This window comes from Eriocheir sinensis, chromosome 39, assembly GCF_024679095.1.
Source record: "Eriocheir sinensis breed Jianghai 21 chromosome 39, ASM2467909v1, whole genome shotgun sequence".
NCBI classification, from domain to species: domain Eukaryota; kingdom Metazoa; phylum Arthropoda; class Malacostraca; order Decapoda; family Varunidae; genus Eriocheir; species Eriocheir sinensis.
The window spans coordinates 14,939,690-14,959,436 of record NC_066547.1 but is presented as its reverse complement, the minus strand read 5'-3'; the positions used below and the strand labels follow the sequence as shown (position 1 = coordinate 14,959,436).

Here is a 19,747-nt window from a genome sequence, read left to right as displayed (position 1 = left end):
AATGTTCACTTGTTTCTCCAGTAATTTTGACACATGTAGATGCATCCTCATAGAAAGACTTTATTGCACTAAGCAGTTTTCCTCCCACACCATAAATCTTTAAAACATCCCACAATGCAATCCAATCGACTCTGTCATAAGCTTTTCCCAAATCCATGAAGGCAGCGTATAGTTTCTTTCCTTTTGCTATTATTTTTTTCTACTACCATCCATTTCACGACTTCATCTCCTCCACACTTCAACATTTCTGCTGTGATTCCATCAATTCCTGCTGCCTTTCCATTTTTTAATCTTTTTATTGCCTGATTTACTTCTTCATATGTTATACTTCTTTCTTTATATACTCCTCCTCTACCTCTACTCAAAACTGCTGCTGTTACAGCTGCTGGACGTCCGCCCTCAAAATTCATTAAGTTTTTTAAATATTCTCTCCATCTCTCTTTCACAGCTTCCCCTTCTTTCAACATCTTTCCATTCTCATCCATAACTTCATTTATTTTACTTGAGGAGATATTTTCTGCATTTCTTTAGTTTTTTACTTCTTCCCAATATGATTTCCTGTTCCCTTTATATTTTTCACTTAGTCTTTTTCCAAAGTCTTCATCAACTCTCTTCTTACTTTCTTTTATTGCTTGTTTTAATTTCATTTTGCATTCTCTATATTTCTTTTTCCATTCCCTTTTTACTTGTTCAGACACATTTCTTTCTTGAGTTTTCTTAAAAAATTCCCTTTTCTCTTTTACTATCCTCCTTATCTCTTCTGTCCACCATGAATTTCCTTTTCTTTTTCCATCTCTCACCACTTTCATCCCTAACACTTTTTTTGTTGTAGTTACCATTATTAGATCTGTGACAAGAAATGCTTAATATACCGTACATGTGTGTGTGTGTGTGTGTGTGTGTGAGTTTACTTTTTTCGTATAATCATATATGAACCATACTCACCTGGGGCATTGGTTTTTATATGCACATGCTTTCTGATATGATAAGAATAAAATTATGGATCATATAACTTCTTTTAGTTAACATTAATAAATGTTTTCCCCCTCTCCCACAGTCACAGTTCCAGATACGGTACTCTCCTATGATAAGAAATATCCTGAAGGAGGTTCGAAGATTCCAAAAACAGAGAAGGTGGGTGAACTGTCTCTCGTGTGTAATGAGGTGATACCCTTCAACTCCTGACTCTTTGGATCTTTTCCTTTATTATTTTCCTAATTTACTCTACCATGTTTATCAGTTATGATTTTGAACATTTTTTTCTTTTTTTATAACTTGTTGAAGCAATAAGAATAGGGATGCATAATTGCCTTTGCTTAGTGGCATTTTTCAATTAGTGTCCAGCGGCGAACTCGTTCACTAAGCCGGGGAGACACTCTTGACAGCGACGGGTACTGCCGCCGGGACCCAAGGTACATGATGTGCTTGTAATTTTTGCAAAGTTCAGTGAGCAACACTCACATGTAGCATCTTGCCTTCCCAATACTGAGCATTCTACAGATACACCTGTTAAAGTACATGAGATGTAAATGGCATTTCAGTAGATTCTGTCACTCTTGGAAGACACCTGTATAAACCAATTACATTATAAAAACATTGATTGTAAATATCCAAAGAGTAAAGTTCTTATGATTTTACTTTACTGCCATTTGCATGTGTTACAATGCTTTGTGATTCCTTGAAAAATCCACTAATACTGATGAGTCACCATATATATGTATGTAGGTGAAAACAGCTGGACATTGTAAGAAACAAAAACTGAATTGTGGATGTAGATAGGTACAGTCATGGAGGGAAGTACAGCTGAGGGGGGACTGAAGTTCCTTGTTCTTGTGTGAAATCTGAGATGCCAAGGCAAGAAAATACTAACGAGCAAGTCACACACAGAAATCTCATGTAGCTACACCATATTGTGTTTGTTCAGTTCTACAACCCCAGTCTGTGCTTCTCTGTGAAGGTAACAGGTTAATCACTGATCCTAACATTCACCTTCAGGCTTTTATGCTTTGGTAGTAATGGACTCAGAAAAGCAGAAATATTGCATGCATTTTAAGTATCTTATCACAAAGGTTCTCCTGTTTCCATGACTTTACTTGTGTAAAGAGTTTAAAAATATTTGATGAAGCCATAGCTATAGTTTGTAACCACATATGGATGATAGTGCTTACAGCATGCTAGTGCACACTGATATGTAGGTTCTTTCTATTTTGTTTATTTTGGCGGGTGATTTAATATATATATATATATACATACATCTTATTTAAATCATTTACATATATAGTAATTAATAAGTTAATAGGTACATTTTACCACAATCAAATCAACATTATATATACTTTAACATAAATATTTTGGCAGCTTTATTTGTCTTATGGTTTTATAATTTTACAAGTCATTATGAATATGCAGGCTATAAGAGTCTCATGACTGTTTTGTTCATAGCTTGTGGCTCAAAGAGGCCATGTGTGTGTGTGATTAATGCAGGTCATTATAGAAATATAATGGTTTCATGTATAATCACAAAGCTTTGAGCAGTGTTAAGGTTTCCATCCCGTTTGTCTGCTGAAGCTTAATATACTCATGAAAATGATAGCTAATAGCCAGATTCAAACAACAAAGTTTTGTACCCACAAAACTATGATTAAATTATTTTTATTTATATGTTTTGTTTTAAGTTAGAGTTTGTTTAAGAACTTTCACTATTATCCGTCATCTTATACTTCTGTAATTTACCTTTTCTGGTTTTCCATGTATGCCGTTAGGGACAATTTTAATTGGATATCCAATAGATGTTTTTTGTCAGTGTTTGTCACTGGAGTGTTGATGTGGTAGTGAAAATATTAAGTTTGGCTCACCTGTGCTGTCCCTTAGGTGTGAGGGAGAGGGGGAAGACGATGACTCTCAGGACCAGGTAACACTGATTGTAACATGGAAATCTAGAGGAGGCTTATATTATAACATGCATTCTGTTCACTCTTGGTATTTACGCTTTCTTTTTTTTTTTTTTTCTTTTTTTTTTAACAAATGTTCATATGCTTTATTGTATGGCAGGTTATCCAGTCGTGGTGCCTTTTAGTTCTGATAGTTGCTTCACACATGAAATATTAAGTGTGATGGTTGCCGTCAGCTCAATTGAAAGCCTTGTAATTCTGCTGGAAACATTTATATCAAATAGTATGAGAGTAAACACCCATTTTAGGTACAGATTAATAGAATTGAAAAGCTGTAGTTTTACCATCTTTGTTTGTTCGTCTTCCTAAAGTTGCAGTATGTAATAATAGACCATCAGTATCATGAACTTAGCATGCCTTGTGCTAGTCCGCTGGCTCCCGGCTTTGAGAGGTGGAGCACCTTCGTGCTGTGATGACATCATCAGCAAACATGGCGGCCCAAATAAACACATATAAGTGTTTCCATTGCATTTCACCTCTCTTTACCACCATAACCACTGGAGCTTCCTTTTCATCTTCTGTTGTAAGGAGTTCATCAGCCAGGAGGGTTAGTAATGCATCTTAAACATTGCCAGGGTTGGTCTGGGTGCCCGAGACATCCCGACTCACTCTCTCAAACACACTGGCAGGAAAATCAGCGTACGCCATTTTCCTGTGAGTGAGACGCCGTTACCATAGCAACAATGAGGCTTAGTAAAAGGACGGCCTTTATCTCCACTCTTGCAGCACTCTTGGAGCACTAGCAGTTACTGCGGCAAGAATTTCTTTTACACTTTGATAGATACAGCAAACACTGCTCTCATTCACGTGGTGTGCTCTCCCTACCACAACGTAACTCATCACAAAATGTAACTTCTCCGAAATCTGAATTCTTCTGCAAGGTGAACACCTTTCTCGAATGCTTTGAGGTGCTTTCAACAGGTGTTTTGATAAAACAGTGTTACCACTCACGCCATGGCTACTTGGTGCGACGAGCGGGAAATTTAAAAATCCTAAAAAAATTATTCCATGACAATCCGTATAAAACCGAAACCGTACTATTGGAAACCGTACTATTTGAGGGACGATTGTACATATATATATATATATATATATATATATATATATATATATATATATATATATATATATATATATATATATATATATATATATATATATATATATATATATATATATATATATATATATATATATATATATATATATATATATATATATATATATCTATATATATATATATATATATATATATATATATATATATATATATATATATATATAGATCAAGCAAGTGTAAAATAATACTTTGTTATAAAGTACAGATACCTCTAGTGCCTCTAGTAAGCTACAATGTATCATATGTATTCCTTTTTAGTACTGTATTGTATCTAGAACATGATTATGTAAGACAGAAACATGATCTAGGAGATACTATAAGTTCATGCCTCATATTAATTATGTAAGTATAATTTAAAGTATCATTTTTTTGACAAGATTTATATAATTATTTGAAATAATGATACACCTCTTTTCTGTTGCTTTCTCATTTGTTATCAGCACCAATACTTTCTTGTCCATCATTTTTGTTGAATCCGCTAGTATGATGGTTTGTTTGATCAGAACTTCTCTTGATCTAATTTACAGTACTGTTTATACTTTCATTGTATATCAGTAAACAAAATCTCTAGACATCTAAGCTGATGTATGAGTGTGCACATCCTCACAGCGATGACTGTTTCAGGCGTGGAAGACGTGGGGGAGGCACAGCCTCGGGCGGTGAAGGGGGAGGAGACACCCCCACCAGCAGCGAGGCCTCGGCTGGAGGGGCAGGTGTAGGGGAGGACAGTGTTCCTCCCTCCTCAGCCTACAACACCCCCTCAGCCTCCCTAGCTGCTCTCTCCTCCCCGACCTCTGATGTCACCCCGTCCCCAGAGGTAAGGCAGCCAGCACCACGCAGGGCAGTGCACTGGGGGGCAGACAAGACGTTGCCATGCAAGGGAGCATTTTTGTTATGTATGTTAGGTGTTATTTAGTGTAAAGCTATGAATATCTGATACTGATTCATAGTATTGGTTCAGATTGTTGTTAGACTGTTCAAAGTGTTATATGACTGTAAGACATGCACAGTGAAACTTTGCTACAAACGTTATAATATGTTGACTAGAGAAACTCTGTGAACATTCCGTGCAAGTCTTGTGAAGGCCACCTTACTGCTATGAAATTGATATGATCTGCTATGCTATACAATAGTGGAAAACAAAGCAAAATTTATTTAATCATTTTCAATTTATACTTTTTATCTAAATCAGATCACTGCACAGAATATAATTTTCATTACTAAATATAAGGAGTACACTGATTCACAGGTTTTATACCTCTCCCTTTCCTAATGCTTTTCATGCTTACCAAATATCTGGCTCCTACTTTAGTTCTTAATCTCTGCCTGATGCTTGCTGGTTAAGAGCCATGACAGTTTACAGTGTGAGGAAGGAAGAAGGAAAGTGACTGGGGCATGGAACACCTGTGATCATATTAAATATAATTGTGGAGGTGCTCACTCAGTCACCTCAGCTTTTATCTATAATTTCAGTGTTCATCGCAATTTATCTTTTCAAATAATTTTCCTTGTCTGGCATAATGCTTATATTAGCTTAGAGGTCAGCAACTACATGAAAAATAATGTACACAGAGTATCTCAGAAATGAATTTATAATTTTGCATTTACTTAATTAAGAGTTGCTTTCTATTTTAAAATTCCTTAATGTTTCAAGATTATGAGCATTCGGCTATGACTAAATTCTTAACACAAAGCATATTTTTCATGCATTAAGCATAATTAGATATAGTTTGCATATCAAAAAAATTACATTACCTATTTCAAAAGTAAACCTGTTAACAAGGTTTGATTTACCAGTTTGTCTCACACAGAAATATACTGATAAAGATGTGTGGTCAGTGGTGTTTCATTTAAGTTAAATGCAGTAAATTATTAACCAATGTTTTAGTTAGTTCTAAAAACAAAAATGTAAAACACATTGTATTGAACTGACTAAAGGTTGCATAAACTGTGCACAGGAGAAAAGAGAAACACAGAACACTAAATTATATACTATTCACTCTATTATGTCCTGCTACTGGCACTGTTATATTATGTAAGCAAATGTATTGCAGCAAGTATGAGCATCTTTACTCATAAGCACTATATTTTTGTAATCATGTATGCTGCAGTTTTTAACATGTTTTATTGCATTTTGTGATGGTGCTGCACTTACATTTTTGCTCCTTCTATTTATGATGAGACAGCTTTCTAACAATCCTTTCTCATGAATCTTTTACACTTCACAGTTTTTATGTGTAATGGTACAGGAAACACACACACACACACACACACACACACACACACACTACTCCAGTAGCTGCACCTCTCATGTAGCTCATTGGTTAAAGCTCTGCACCGCCAGTCTTCGCAGCCTGGAAGGTGGAGGTTCAAGCCTCACTTAAGTTAGGATTTTTCCTCTGTCAAGGAGCCGTTACTGTCGCCCCTTCAGCGAAGGGAATGGGGGGTGTGGTGTGTGTAGGTTCCAGCAGTACTCAGAGATCAACTATAATTAGTCTTTTTCTAAACGGGAGGGTACTTGCTGGTGATGACAAGTCCAGCCTTTGATCAGTCTTTGGTAAACTGCACACACACACACACACATACACACACACACACACCTGGACCTGGATAGAATATGGGAGTGGAGTGGTACATGGCAGATGGAGTTCAACCTTGAGAAATGTAATAATATGGAGTTTGGTAGGAGTGGTAGAAGATGTGAATATGATTATAAGATGGGAAGTGAGATAATATGCAGAGGAGTGGAGGGAAAAGATTTGGGAGTGACTGTCTCAGAGAACATGTCACCGGACAAACACATCAACAGGATAACGGGACAAACTCTGAATTTGTTGAGGAACAAGGACAGCATTTGTGTACTTGGATGAGGAGATGATGAAGAAAATAATAGTTACAATGATAAGGCCAAGGTTGGAGTATGCAGCAGTGGTCTGGTCTCCTCACAAAAAGAAGAACATAAAGAAGCTGGAAAGAGTACGGAGAGTGGCAACTAAAATGGTACTGGAACTAGAGATTGGACTTATGAGGAGAGACTCAATAGCATGGGGCTCACAACCCTGGAGAGAAGAAGAGAAAGAGGAGACCTGATAGCTGTGTACAGGGTCGCGAGCAGAGTGGAGCATTTGGACAGAGAGGAACTGTGTGTGTGGAGCGAGAGAGAAATGAGAGGACATGGAAAGAAGTTGAGGGCGACCACGTGCAGGAGATATGTGAAAAAGTTCAGCTTCCCAAACAGAAGCACTGAGCTATGGAATAGACTGGAGGAGGAGGTGGTTTGTGCGAGAAACATCCATGATTTTAAGGAAAAATTGGATGAGTGGATAAGGAGACGGGACAGCACGAGCAGAGCTCTTTTCCCGTAAGTCATACCCAGGTAAACTAGGTAAATAAATACACACACACAAACACACACACACACACCTTTTTTTTCAGTCTTGCATATCTCTCTCTCTCTCTCTCTCTCTCTCTCTCTCTCTCTCTCTCTCTCTCTCTCTCTCTCTCTCTCTCATACACACACACACATACACTCAATGTAATTTTTAATATCTGCTTGTGTTTATTTTTGCATTTAATTGTTTATATCATACCTATGTCGAGTGTCATGGGCTGTAAATATACACTATCAGGCATGAGCAAATACTGATATATCTATCTCAGTATTTTGTGGGGTCATTCAGCCCACTTCTTACCTCTTTAAAAGTTAAATTATAATGGAAATTATAGGTGAAGAAAATTCACAGTAGTTTAAAACTGTAATGTGATAGTATTGAGGGAAGATCATACATCAACTGCTTTCATTTTCTGAGCACACTGCCCTAGAATTTGTCTGTACATACATCTTTTCTCTCTTATAATACACACACACACACACACACACACACACACACACATACAAATGCACAAGCAAACACACATGCAGATGTAAACATGCAAACACACACACACACACACACACACACACACACACACACACACACACACACACACACACACACACACACACATACACGTGGAGGCGAGTAGTGTCCACCAAATGAAGGAAAGGCTGTATGAATGTAGATATGGAGATGGAACTATTAGAGCTTAGCTCGGGCCCTGTAGACTACAAATAGATAAATACAAATAGGTAAACACACACACACACACACACACACACATACACACACTTTATGAGGCACAGGAAGGACATGGAGGAAGTGAAAAGTCTTATCGATAGAGTAGAGAGTGTGGAGGCTAAGGCAGAGGAAAATAAGAAGGAAAATGAGAAATTAAAGGAAAAAGTAGATCAGCTTACCAGAGAAGTTAATACAAAAGATGGCCAAATCATAGATAAATCAAATCATAGATAATTGTTGGCAGAAATAAGTGACATGAAAGAAAAATTAAAAGAAATGGGTGCGGATATGTATCAATGCAACTTGAAACTGAAAGAAAAAGAAGAAAATGAGTAAATGATCAAGCAGGCAAATACCATTTTGCAAAAAGAGAAGTTTGAAGAATCAGTTGACAAGGTACACTCAGTCAAGGATGAAATAAAAACTACCTTTGCTGAGATGCTTAAACATCAGGAGGAAATAAAGAACAGTCAAAATGTAGAGCAAAGGCAAGCTAGTCAAGTAGACATCACACAGGAAGTCAAAGATGCAATCAGGAAAAATCCTAGATTGATCAGGGAAACAGTAGACCTGAATAAATCTGTTGTAATAATTGGCAAAAAAAGAGGACATCCAGAATAAGTTTCAAAAAGATTCTACAGTTTTATAAAAGGAAAAAGTAAAGTAAAGGAAAAGACACAAAGCATAAAAGAACAGGGCAAAAATTTTGTCAAGGACGAAGAAATATGTGAAATATTAAATAACAACTTTCAAGAAATTTTTACAGAAGAGAGACCCTTTGAAGTAGCAAATGAGCAAAAAATGGCACATAATATAGAATACATAACTTTGGGAAAAAAGAAACAGTAGAAGAAATGAAGGACTTGAATAAGCAAAAGGCAAGTGGACCTGATGAAATATCCAACTGGATATTAAGTGAGTGTGCTGAGGAATTATGTGAACCTATGCAAATAATATTTCAGAGCTCAATATAACAAGGAAAATTGCCAGATATATGGAAAAAGGCTAACACAGTACCACTATAAAAAAGGCAATAGACAGTGTCCACTGAATTATTGACCAGTATTGCTGACGAGTGTTGTCTGCAAGGTAATTGAAAAACTGATAAGAAAGAAATGGGTTGATCACCTAGAGAAGTATAGCATGCTGACAGATGGTCAATTTGGTTTTCAAAAAGGGAAATCATGTGTAACAAATCTATTAAGTTACTATGACAGAGTGGCAGAAACAATGCAGGAAAGAGATTGATGGGCAGACAGTATATATTTAGATTTCAAAAAGGCATTTGATAGAGTTCCCCACAAAAAACTAATATGGAAGCTTGAATATAAAGGAGGAGTACAGGGGAATATATTAAACTAGATGAAAGACTTCCTTAAGGGTAGAAAACTGAAAACAATATTAAGAGGAAAATACTCAACCTGGAAAGAAGTAACAAGTGGGGTACTGCTGGGCTCAGTGTTGGCACCTATTATGTTCCTGGTGTATATAAATTACAGAGAAGAATCATAACAGAAAATTCATGTTTGGATTTCAAAACGATCTGGCAAAGCTATATGAATGGAAGCAAAAATGGCAGATGGAGTTTAATGCAGAAAAATGTCATGTAATAAAGTTTGGTAAGAGTGGAATGAGACCAGACTGGGAATATAAATTTGGAAATAATAGATTACAACAGACTGTCACCAGAAGAGCATATACAGGAGAAAGTAAGGAATATGCATAATTTACTAGCAAATATGAGAATAGTGTTTACTTATATTGATGAGGAAATGGTAAAGAAAATAATTAAATCATTTATATGTCCTATCCTTGAGTATGCAGCAGTAGTATGGAACACCCATTTAAAGAAACACATAGAGAAAATAGAGAATGTACAAAGAGCAGCCACGAGGTGGGTACCAAGTCTAAGACTTACCATAAGAAACTACAACTGCCTACCCTCACAGAAAGAAGATAAAGAGGGGACATGATCATGCTGTATAGTGTTGAAGGAATAGAGAAGATAGATGTAAATGAATATGTAATATCATACCTAGTCAGTCATCCTTAAGAGGACACAGCAAAAAGCTATACAAGAAAAGGCTAAAGAAAGATGTTAAAAAGTACAGTTTCCCGGATAGAGCGATAGATAAATGGAACGCGCTACCGGAAGAAGTTGTGTGTGTCAAAAATATTCATAGTTTCAAAGAAAAGTATGATGAATTGATGTCAAAAGACGGGACAAAACAAGCTTGATTCAATCCTGTGAAAATACAATTAGGTAAGAACACTCACTCACGTGGCAGAGCTCTGTGCTACCAGGCTTCATGGTCTGGCAGATGGAGGTTTGAGCCCTGCTCAGGCCCAGGATTTTTCCACTGACAGAGGAGCGGTTGCTGTCCTCCCTTGAGCAAGGGGGATGGGGTGTGTGGTGTGTGAAGGTCCCAACAGTACCCAGAGATTGACTATAATAAGGTTGCTCAGGTCGGGAGGGTACTTGCCGGTGATGACAAATCTAGCTCATGATCATGGGTGAATTATGCTCACACACACACACACACACACACACACACACACACACACACAAGTATACACAGACTTTCCTTTTTGATGTTAAAAATGCACCTATCAGGTCATTTGCCTCCCAAAGATTAGCCATTCAAAAAGTAGAAGTTCCTTTTGAATTATTTTGTATATGATAATAAGTAATTGCTCAGGTTTCATATTTCACTAATACACAAAGCAAAAAATATAATTGTCACTGGTATTCTGTTATCTTAAATATTAAAAAGCTAGCACTCCCTCCCTTATAGCTATGTTATGTTTATCAGCAATATTATCCAATGTAGTTTTGATGGCTTCTTCATATTACATTTTTTCTAATGCATACGTACAGTTGTTCAGTAAAAATATGAGAAGTGTGTGTCTGCAGTGCGTCTCACCCCACCCACCCACCCACCCCACCAGTTGTGCCTGTTGCTGGTAGCTTGACCACATATCTTTGCAGCACCCTACACACCGCCTGCTGGAGGTGCCCTCGCCTCAGCACCCCACCTCTACCACCTCCACCGTCTGTCAGGATGTGTTCCACACTCCGCCACACACGCCGCCCACCCCTCAGAACCACCCAATCAGAAATAACCATATCAGCCAGGCTCACAACGACCGCCCGCTCACAACGACTCGAAATCCGCCCAGAGACTCACACAGCTCCCAGTGGTCAAACACAAATCACCTGACCCAGAATGGCCATGTGGGCAAACGTGGCCAGCCGTGGACGTGACCCAATAATAGTGGTAATGGTGTGGCTTTCCTTCCCCACGCATTAGCTGCTGCACCTATTCCATGGCTCCCTCTCTAGTAGTGTTGCTCTCACATGAATATTTTCTTTCTTTATCTTTTAGTACTGAAAAAAGAAGAGTAATTTTTCATTTTCCAGGGCATTCGCTAAATCGTGGATACGTAACTTCATCGGTGACTCTTGCACCTACAATGCAATATGAACTACTACTAGAGTGCAAATGTGCAAACTGTTTGTCACATGATTGCAATAAGCTATAAGGAAAATCACAGTGTAGAACAGAAGTGACTGCGAGAAGCATGGCTAACAGGGCTGTACCCGTGGCTGATATGACAGCCTCATGCTTGGTTTCAGCCTCAAACAAGGACGGCACAGACCCCACATGGATGCCAGGAGGTACTGCCATGATAACACTAGTCACTGCAGTGTTGTGATCTGCCAGTCTGGGACAGCAGTGTTAATATGAACAGTTTTGCTGCTGCCTGAATGGAACACTGTTGAGCATGGGAATGCATTTTTTTTAAACCAAGAAATGCTTGTTTTCTTTTTGTAAAATTTAATCACCTTCATGCAATAAAATGAAAATGTTCTTTCATGTATATGTATATACATATTCATTATACTATGCTTTTATATTATAGCATGCCATAATTTTGTATCATACAACATGTATTTTGCTGTGCATATTCAAGTTTACAAAAGTGGTTGACTTTGACATTGTATGTTTTTATTTGTGATATTGTATATTCTAAGTTTAAGAATTAACACATTTTTCAGGAGTTTCCTCTTCATAATCAACTGAAGCCAAAGATTTTCATAAAATGTGTGATGTAAGAATTTTAATCACTCAGTGTCTGTGGTCGCTTTGTTTCTTTGCCACATCTATCTTTTTTTCTTATATGATTAATTGACTGAACCAGACTCATATGAATTAAAGAACTAATCAACTTAACAATTATTTTTCTGAAAATAAAAGTTATTGAATTTTAACCTATAAAAAGGAAATACATATTAGATTTTAACACATATGAGTGTTTTCAATACCAGACATCTAAAGTGTAACACAAGGTTGCAGACAAAGAATCAAGTTTGGTGTGTCAAGAATATTCTGAATATACAGGCAAGTATTTGGAAATGATTGCAATCCTATTGCTAGAGACAGGGAGAAATTTTCATGTGAAATCTCAAAGCTCACATTTTTCTTATCATATCTATGAGTGATGAAATATGTTATTTACGGAAATATTAATTTCCTTTTTGAGGAAAAAGCATCTTGAACTTAGTTTGAAGTCTAAATATGAATTATTCAAACACCATAAAGGAAGCTGGAACCCTGGGTAATATATAGAACTCTTCCAAAGCAAAAACTTGATGAATATAAAGGGCAACCAGAAAAGGGCTTTCTTGCAGACACTGATGTCCTTTCTTCCCAGTCAGGAGTTACTTTCAACCCTGTAAATATTCACACATTTTCTGGAAACATTTATATTTTTATCACCTGTACATATGTTTAGTTGAATTATATATATATATATATATATATATATATATATATATATATATATATATATATATATATATATATATATATATATATATATATATATATATATATATATATATATATATATATATATATATATATATATATATATATATATATATATATATATATATATATATATATATATATAATTCACTGAGTTTTATGCATATGCCTTAAAAATATATTTTTAAATTGTTAAGATTTTATGAGTGAAAAATGTGATAAAAGTGAAGAGCAAGTTTGTATATTTTTAGGATACTTTGTGTAGATCCTTGTTAATGGTATACAAATGGCTCAAGGCAGTTGAATAAATGAAGCTCTGCAATACAGACTGCAGAAATGTGTCACTAAGTAAGTCTCCCACTCACCTTAGTTTCCTAAACAGTGATCAATATTTCTACTTGGACTTTGTTTTCAAGTGTAGTGTACTTGAAGATGCTCAAAACAATTGAAATTATCTAAAAGCATTTCATTTACTTTCATAAGATTACAATAGTGTGATGATATTGCTGCTAAGGCATCACAACACTTGCTGTCATTTTGATGGGAAGTATATAACTCTTCTTAAAGTTTGAAGGCTATAAAATGTGATAACTGATCTGTTAAGTTGTCCACAGAATATTTGAATTTTGAATTATTATATCAACCCAGAAAGGTTGTAGGTGGATGGTATAGGGGTGTGGGGTGACAGAAGGCCAGGAACGGGGGACAGACAGGGTTCATATGTTTGTGAACTCTGCACTGTCCATAAAGTTAGTGTAAAAGTAGTTAATGTTGGAAATAGTGTGTGCATTTACTTTAGCCCATTAATTGCAATTCAGGGAAGCACCATCTCTGAACACTGTGTAGGTGTCACTGATCAATATTACTAATAAAACGATGGATGTTCAGCATCTAGACCTAAAGATTAAAATAATACATTATTTTGTTATGTATAGTTCAATTTTTATATGCAAAAAATTTATCAAGAAACTTTTTACTATAATTAATGAAATTCCACTGAATTTTCCCAAGCCAGGAAAACTGTTTTAAAAGAGAATTTCAATAGTAATGTATAATTTCTATGAAATTATTGCTTATTCACACACATACTTATTTTAAGGTACCTTTACTGTGAAGAACACCAATAATGCATTAAAAACTGTAATTACATTTATTTCCTCTGTTTTTGTATAGTTTAGCCCTGGAAAGTTGGTAGCACTTTAGAAAACTTTGATGATCTCTGTGTAGTTATGGGATCAGTTTTCCATTCCTAGCTTTTTTTTCTCTATATAGTGAGATTTGCCATGTAGCTCTCATCATTGTTTGTAAGTTATTTATTATTATATTCATTGATTGTATTAGACTAAGCTAGAGTATACACCCAACATTTCCGCATTTTATGAAATTCCTTTATTAATTATGTGATCAGAAACTGCACTTAAGCAACAGTCACATGGCTGCTGCAAAACATATGGTGCAAGTACAGCTGTCCAGAACCAGTGAATTGCTCACCAATAGTAATGTTCATCAGCTCTGCATTTTGTACCATGGGTAATATGTAATAATGTGGACCTGTTGAATTTTTTACATCAGTTTTACAGTGCACTGTGGAAACTCATTTAAAAGGATTCATTTAAAAAGCTTAATGGCATTCAACAGTAGTCTTGAACTGGTGCAATTAACATTACATCTCAAGAAGGCTCTATATGATTTAGATGCCTAGATATTTTAGTTTTTTTCTGCCTTTCCTTTTTATTTATTTTTTTCCTTATTTTTCCAAGTCCATGACATGTACTTGAAGATGCCTAGTTCCTGGAGTGTACAGTGCAGCATCCACTCCTATAGTCTGTGTTGACCAAGTTGTAGAGTGCACAAGGGGAGCTTCACCCAAGTGATGCCAAATTATGTGTATCATAAAGAATATATTTTTGTAGACAGTATGGCAATAAGAGAGAGAGAGAGAGTACCCATGGCCTGTAAGAGAATGTTTCAATGCTTCAATATCTTATTACTTCTTCATCAAGGGATGTACCAAGAATATGCTGACAGTTTAGAATAATATGCTGCTTTAACAGTAATTGGTTTGGTGTTTCTCATATTACTTTATTTCAATAATTGCTTGAGAAATAAGTCTGTTAGCCAACACAAGTATGTCATGCATACCATGTTACTGAATATGTGAACAACTTATAGCAGGTACCATGGATCAGCATAGCAAAATTCCAAGTTGGTTATGCATAATTTTCTTTTTCTTTTTCTCTTCATCCTTAAAATTATCTATATGGTGTTGATGGATTTACTCAACATAAAATATAGATGCCTTTAAATATTGATTTGGCCTGAGAGCTGATGGCCTTCCTTCATTGTCCAAATTAGCATATAAAGCAAGCTTGGATGCCTTTCCTCATGGTTAAAAAAGGCAAACAGTCAATCATTGGTAAAGCCTTTCTCTGTGGTCAAACATGGCAAAGCCAACTTCAGGCTAATCATTCTGCTATGATGCTGTATTTGTGATAAAATAGTAACTGAAATTGTATGTAGCTGGGTAATATGAATATTGGCAAATTATTTGAACTGTTATAGGCATCATTGTTTACTCTCTGTGTATATGCTTCATTACAGGTAGGCTCATGCATAATGTCAAGTGGGCAGTGACTGTAGTGGTACTTAAATGAGTAGTAAATTCATTCAAAATCTCGTGACAAAAATAAAAAATATATAGTGTGCAGTTAAATAGCTATATAAATAATTATTTTGAAATGAGTTATGATGACAAATTTTGTGATTTAAGTATAATTATAGATGCTAGCTTTTTGTTGCTGCAGCAGAAAAGCTTGAATGCTCCTAGCAACTTACTGTTCCACTCATTGTCTCCTCTTGCTTGATTGTTTATGGAAGCATGTGTACCTCAATGAATCTCCCACTTCAGACTGAATACTACATCATCAGTTTGTACACCTATGAAGTTATGCATATCGCTTATCTCACTGTCTTTAAAATCATCCAGTACTCAGGCCAATTTATATTTCATAAATCTATTTTCTCTGATGCAGAGTACTTCTATATTTGTTGATATGTGACATTATTCGGGTTGCTATATTTTGTATATTGTTTAATCTGAATGATTTGTATATTTCTTCCATTTACAAATATAGAGGCTTGGCTCAGGTGTCTCTCAGTGGTGAAGGCACAAGAAGTGATATTCTTGTCAGTGTGTCACTCACTGGTAATCCTCCCATGACTGCCAATGCCTCAGCATAAATTAGTTGCAGGAAAGACACCTCTTTTACTGTACATACCCTCCTTGTCATGTCATCTGTCTGTGCCCTGCTCTGTGGCTGCCCTGCTGCCCCAGGGGTACACTCAATGCTAAGGACCACTTGGGGAGACTTAACCACTGTGGTTTACCCCCAGGAATCTTTCTTGCCGAGTGTATGCAAGCATTATCATTTTGGTGGCATTTTAATGGTATCCATTAAAATGTTTCAGTTGATCTTTCCTTCATGGGTTTCCCTTCTTAGGTATGAGTAATGTTTAGCCAGGTTATCAGAAAGGACCCTAGGCCTAGGGTTACTTTCCACCTTTTGTATACAACTTAAGAAGTCCTAATGTTGACGACAGTCGTGTGCAAGTCATGTGTCAGGGTGAGGAATTGCAGGTGAGCATGAAGGCAAGACTAGGCTGCTCCAGCAGTGCCCTGCGTGGCCCAAAAAGCAGCAGCAGCAGCACACACCCGACAGGCTTGCGGCGCCGGCAACCATTCCCTCCAGTTTTTATGGGTTGTCAGTTTTGGTACAAATCTCAGACGCATTAACTTATTCATGTCTGTTTTACCAATGCTAGATAGCTTCTTTTTGCTCTCAATAAATCGTGAAACACACCCATTCTAAAGGCAAGATCTGCATTTCACTCTCCTACATTCATCATTATTTTGGTAATACATGTATACATCAATTTTTTGTGTGTGCTTACCAACTCCATTTTCATATAAAGGTAAGGTAGTGGACGGTGGAATGCATGTGGCTCTCGGTCCTGACCCTGTTTTTGGGTGGCTGGCCCATCTTCATTTTATCAGCTCTTATCATTCTTACAATACCTTGACATTGCTCTCTTTATAGGTGTAGGGAGGAGGATAGAAATATGATTAAAGTAAAAATTGTCATAGGTGCTGCTAGATGTGTCAGTGTGTTAATGTTTCTTTGAATGGTGGACAGGGGCTGCAAACTGTGTTAGTGTGACTTTCAGTGATAGAAGGGAGTAAAGCAGAATGACTGAGAGACCTGTGTAGTGCACATGCTGCAATGGCCGGCAATATGCCAGGCACACAACTCAGTCACCAGTGGCTGCATCACTGCTCACCGTGTTGCCACATCTCCAATGCCTTCCCGCTTCTCGCATCTGTGTGGCACTCCTCTTTCACTTAGTTACTCCAGCAACATGGTGGGAGAGGGATTTTGGCTAAATCCCTTACCAAGGTGGAAGTTGGCAAACTTATTGTGCCACCTTCTGTCACTGGGCCCCAGAATGCATACCTATTCCATCCAGGCTCTCATATTTAATGCAAATTTTTCTCACTTTTCAACTTCAATTTTTTTCTCATTTCTATTTCTTGAAAAGTTAAAAGAATTTTGACTTTCCTTTTGGAACCCTCTCATTTGCTAGTTAGCCAGCCATTGAATGAGCAAGCCAATCAGCCTGCCCCCCTGCCCTCCATCAAATTGAAATGCCCTTCTGCTGAGTGTTCACAACCAGAGATCTGGGTCATTAATGCTGGGTGCAGAGGGATATGTTAGCCTCCCAGTACATGTGCTCTACACAGGTCATTGATTATTCTGCTACAGGTACTGCAAGATGAATTAGTGTGTGACTTACACAGATTTATTAATTAATCACATTTTTACACTGGTCAAAGCAGTGTGTAAAATTTTCCTTGCAGTCAACTATTGCTGTGTAGAAGGGCAACATCCAGGTGGTGTGCAGTGCAAGAAAATCTGCAAAATTCTCCAGAAGAGTAATATGTTGATTTTGCTCAGTACATTATACACAGCCTATATGTTTTTAGTATGAGGTGCTTCATTAACTCTTAATATAATTACATAACTAACTATTTTATATGATTTGATCAAAAGTTGAGAGCTACAGATGAGCTGGCTTTACTAGCACTCTCACCTTATAACTGCCAAGGGCCGTGCAGGCTTCATTCCCCGCAGTCTCAAAGGCCCCCTAGCCAATTTTGATTGCGAGGGGTGAGTATGGACAAACACTGGAATAATACCGAAAATGCTGTCAAAGTTTGGTGAACTTTGAACCACAACCAATGAAGAATTTTTGATACTATTTTTAAATGTAGCCCAAAGTACGCACTGTCTTTTAAGAGGGGACTAATACAACTAACAAAGACTTTATGTACTATACTGCCAGCTTGAAGAAAATTGAAAAAAAATTTGTTAAATGTTTTAATAAGGCAAAAACTGTCCAGTACCTAGGTACGTACTATAAGCAGGAACAGTACTGTACTGTAAGCTTGAAGAATATTGGAAACTCATTGGTAATTTTGTTTGAATAACGACAGACACGGAAACACCCCAGTACTGTAATCGTACCGGGGTTCTGTACTGTACTATAGTGAAAGACAGAGTAACCCAGTGGGAGGCACTCAACTGTCAGGTTGAAAAATATTGTAAACGGATATTGATTAATGTTATTTGAATTATGTGCATTGTTAATTTATTAGCCTTAGATCGGCGCAGCCACGTAGGCAAAAAAATTATCTTGAATGAAATAGATTTTCTACCAGGTTGCGAGTTCCATTTCGCACTTTCTTTGATGTTTGTGGGTAGAAAAAGAGTTGTTCCACGCATTGGTGCAAAAAATGCTTTTTCGGGGGGTGGCGGGCGCTTGGTACCTTATGGAAATAGGGAACTTAACTTCTCATGTGTTTCGAGATACTAATTTTTACGTAGTAAAGAAACTCTGAAATCCCCCTCACAGCAGGTATGAGGACTGGAATAGCCACTCGACGTTCCTCGGGCTGGTGAGCACTGCTGCGGAATACAACCTGGCAGCCGTCGATAAAGTAAGGGGAACTAAATGTTTGTTTGAAAGCCAGTATACCTTATTCCATATGAGGCATGTCCGCTCACTTCGGCTCAGGAGTTAAGGTATGTGCAAAACTTCACTACAACAGCTGCGAATATGTCACAGTGACGAATATATGTAAAGTATAGGAGAACGTCCTGTATGGCAACAGTTTTCATCACCACATGATTCATCTGCAGTAAGGCAATAAATACAATCTAGCAACGCTAACAAATCAGAAGACGAAGTTGATTTATGATGAAATCTCACTCAAGACTGTTCTATAAATCTGATAAAGTTGCGCATATAGGCTACATGTTGGTGCAAGTATCCGAGCCTTCCTGTGCACACGAGGCTATCATCAATCGGGTATTACCTACCTTAAACCCACGCGAGGTAACGAGGCATAGGTAGACTACCTGGAGATGCCTGGACCGGTGTGGCCGAGGGTGGCACTGTCTGTGTGGCCTCTCGCCTGTTTGGTCATTTTCACAAAATTTGTCACTGAGAAGGTGAAATTTGTACCTTCTATAACACAATTATGGAATATGTATAATACTGAATAGAAACAATCCCGCGACTCGCTACTTGTGGAGCCACAGATCGAGGACACGACGCCCGAATGCGGCGCGCGAGGCAGCGAACTCGACTCGCTCGCTCACGCTCGCG

The 19,747-nt window shown here is 37.2% G+C and overlaps 1 protein-coding gene across 11 annotated transcripts in view; it reads left to right on the top strand.

Moving 5' to 3' along the window:
• LOC127009055 (slowpoke-binding protein-like) overlaps positions 1 to 12,978 on the top strand; it is a 111,144-nt gene extending 98,166 nt beyond the window's left edge. For 5 of the 11 annotated variants that reach the window (XM_050881754.1, XM_050881753.1, XM_050881756.1 and 2 more), the window contains 4 exons: positions 1,064 to 1,134; positions 1,338 to 1,412; positions 4,696 to 4,888; positions 11,179 to 12,978. In XM_050881754.1, the coding sequence (XP_050737711.1) occupies positions 1,064 to 1,134; positions 1,338 to 1,412; positions 4,696 to 4,888; positions 11,179 to 11,454 (615 nt within the window). In that variant the 3' untranslated portion in view covers positions 11,455 to 12,978. Of the gene's footprint in view, positions 1 to 1,057; positions 1,135 to 1,337; positions 1,413 to 2,871; positions 2,912 to 4,695; positions 4,889 to 11,178 lie in introns of those variants that run through there. The other 6 variants (XM_050881757.1, XM_050881760.1, XM_050881761.1 and 3 more) reach the window with 5 other exon arrangements.
• Positions 12,979 to 19,747: the final 6,769 nt, after the last annotated feature.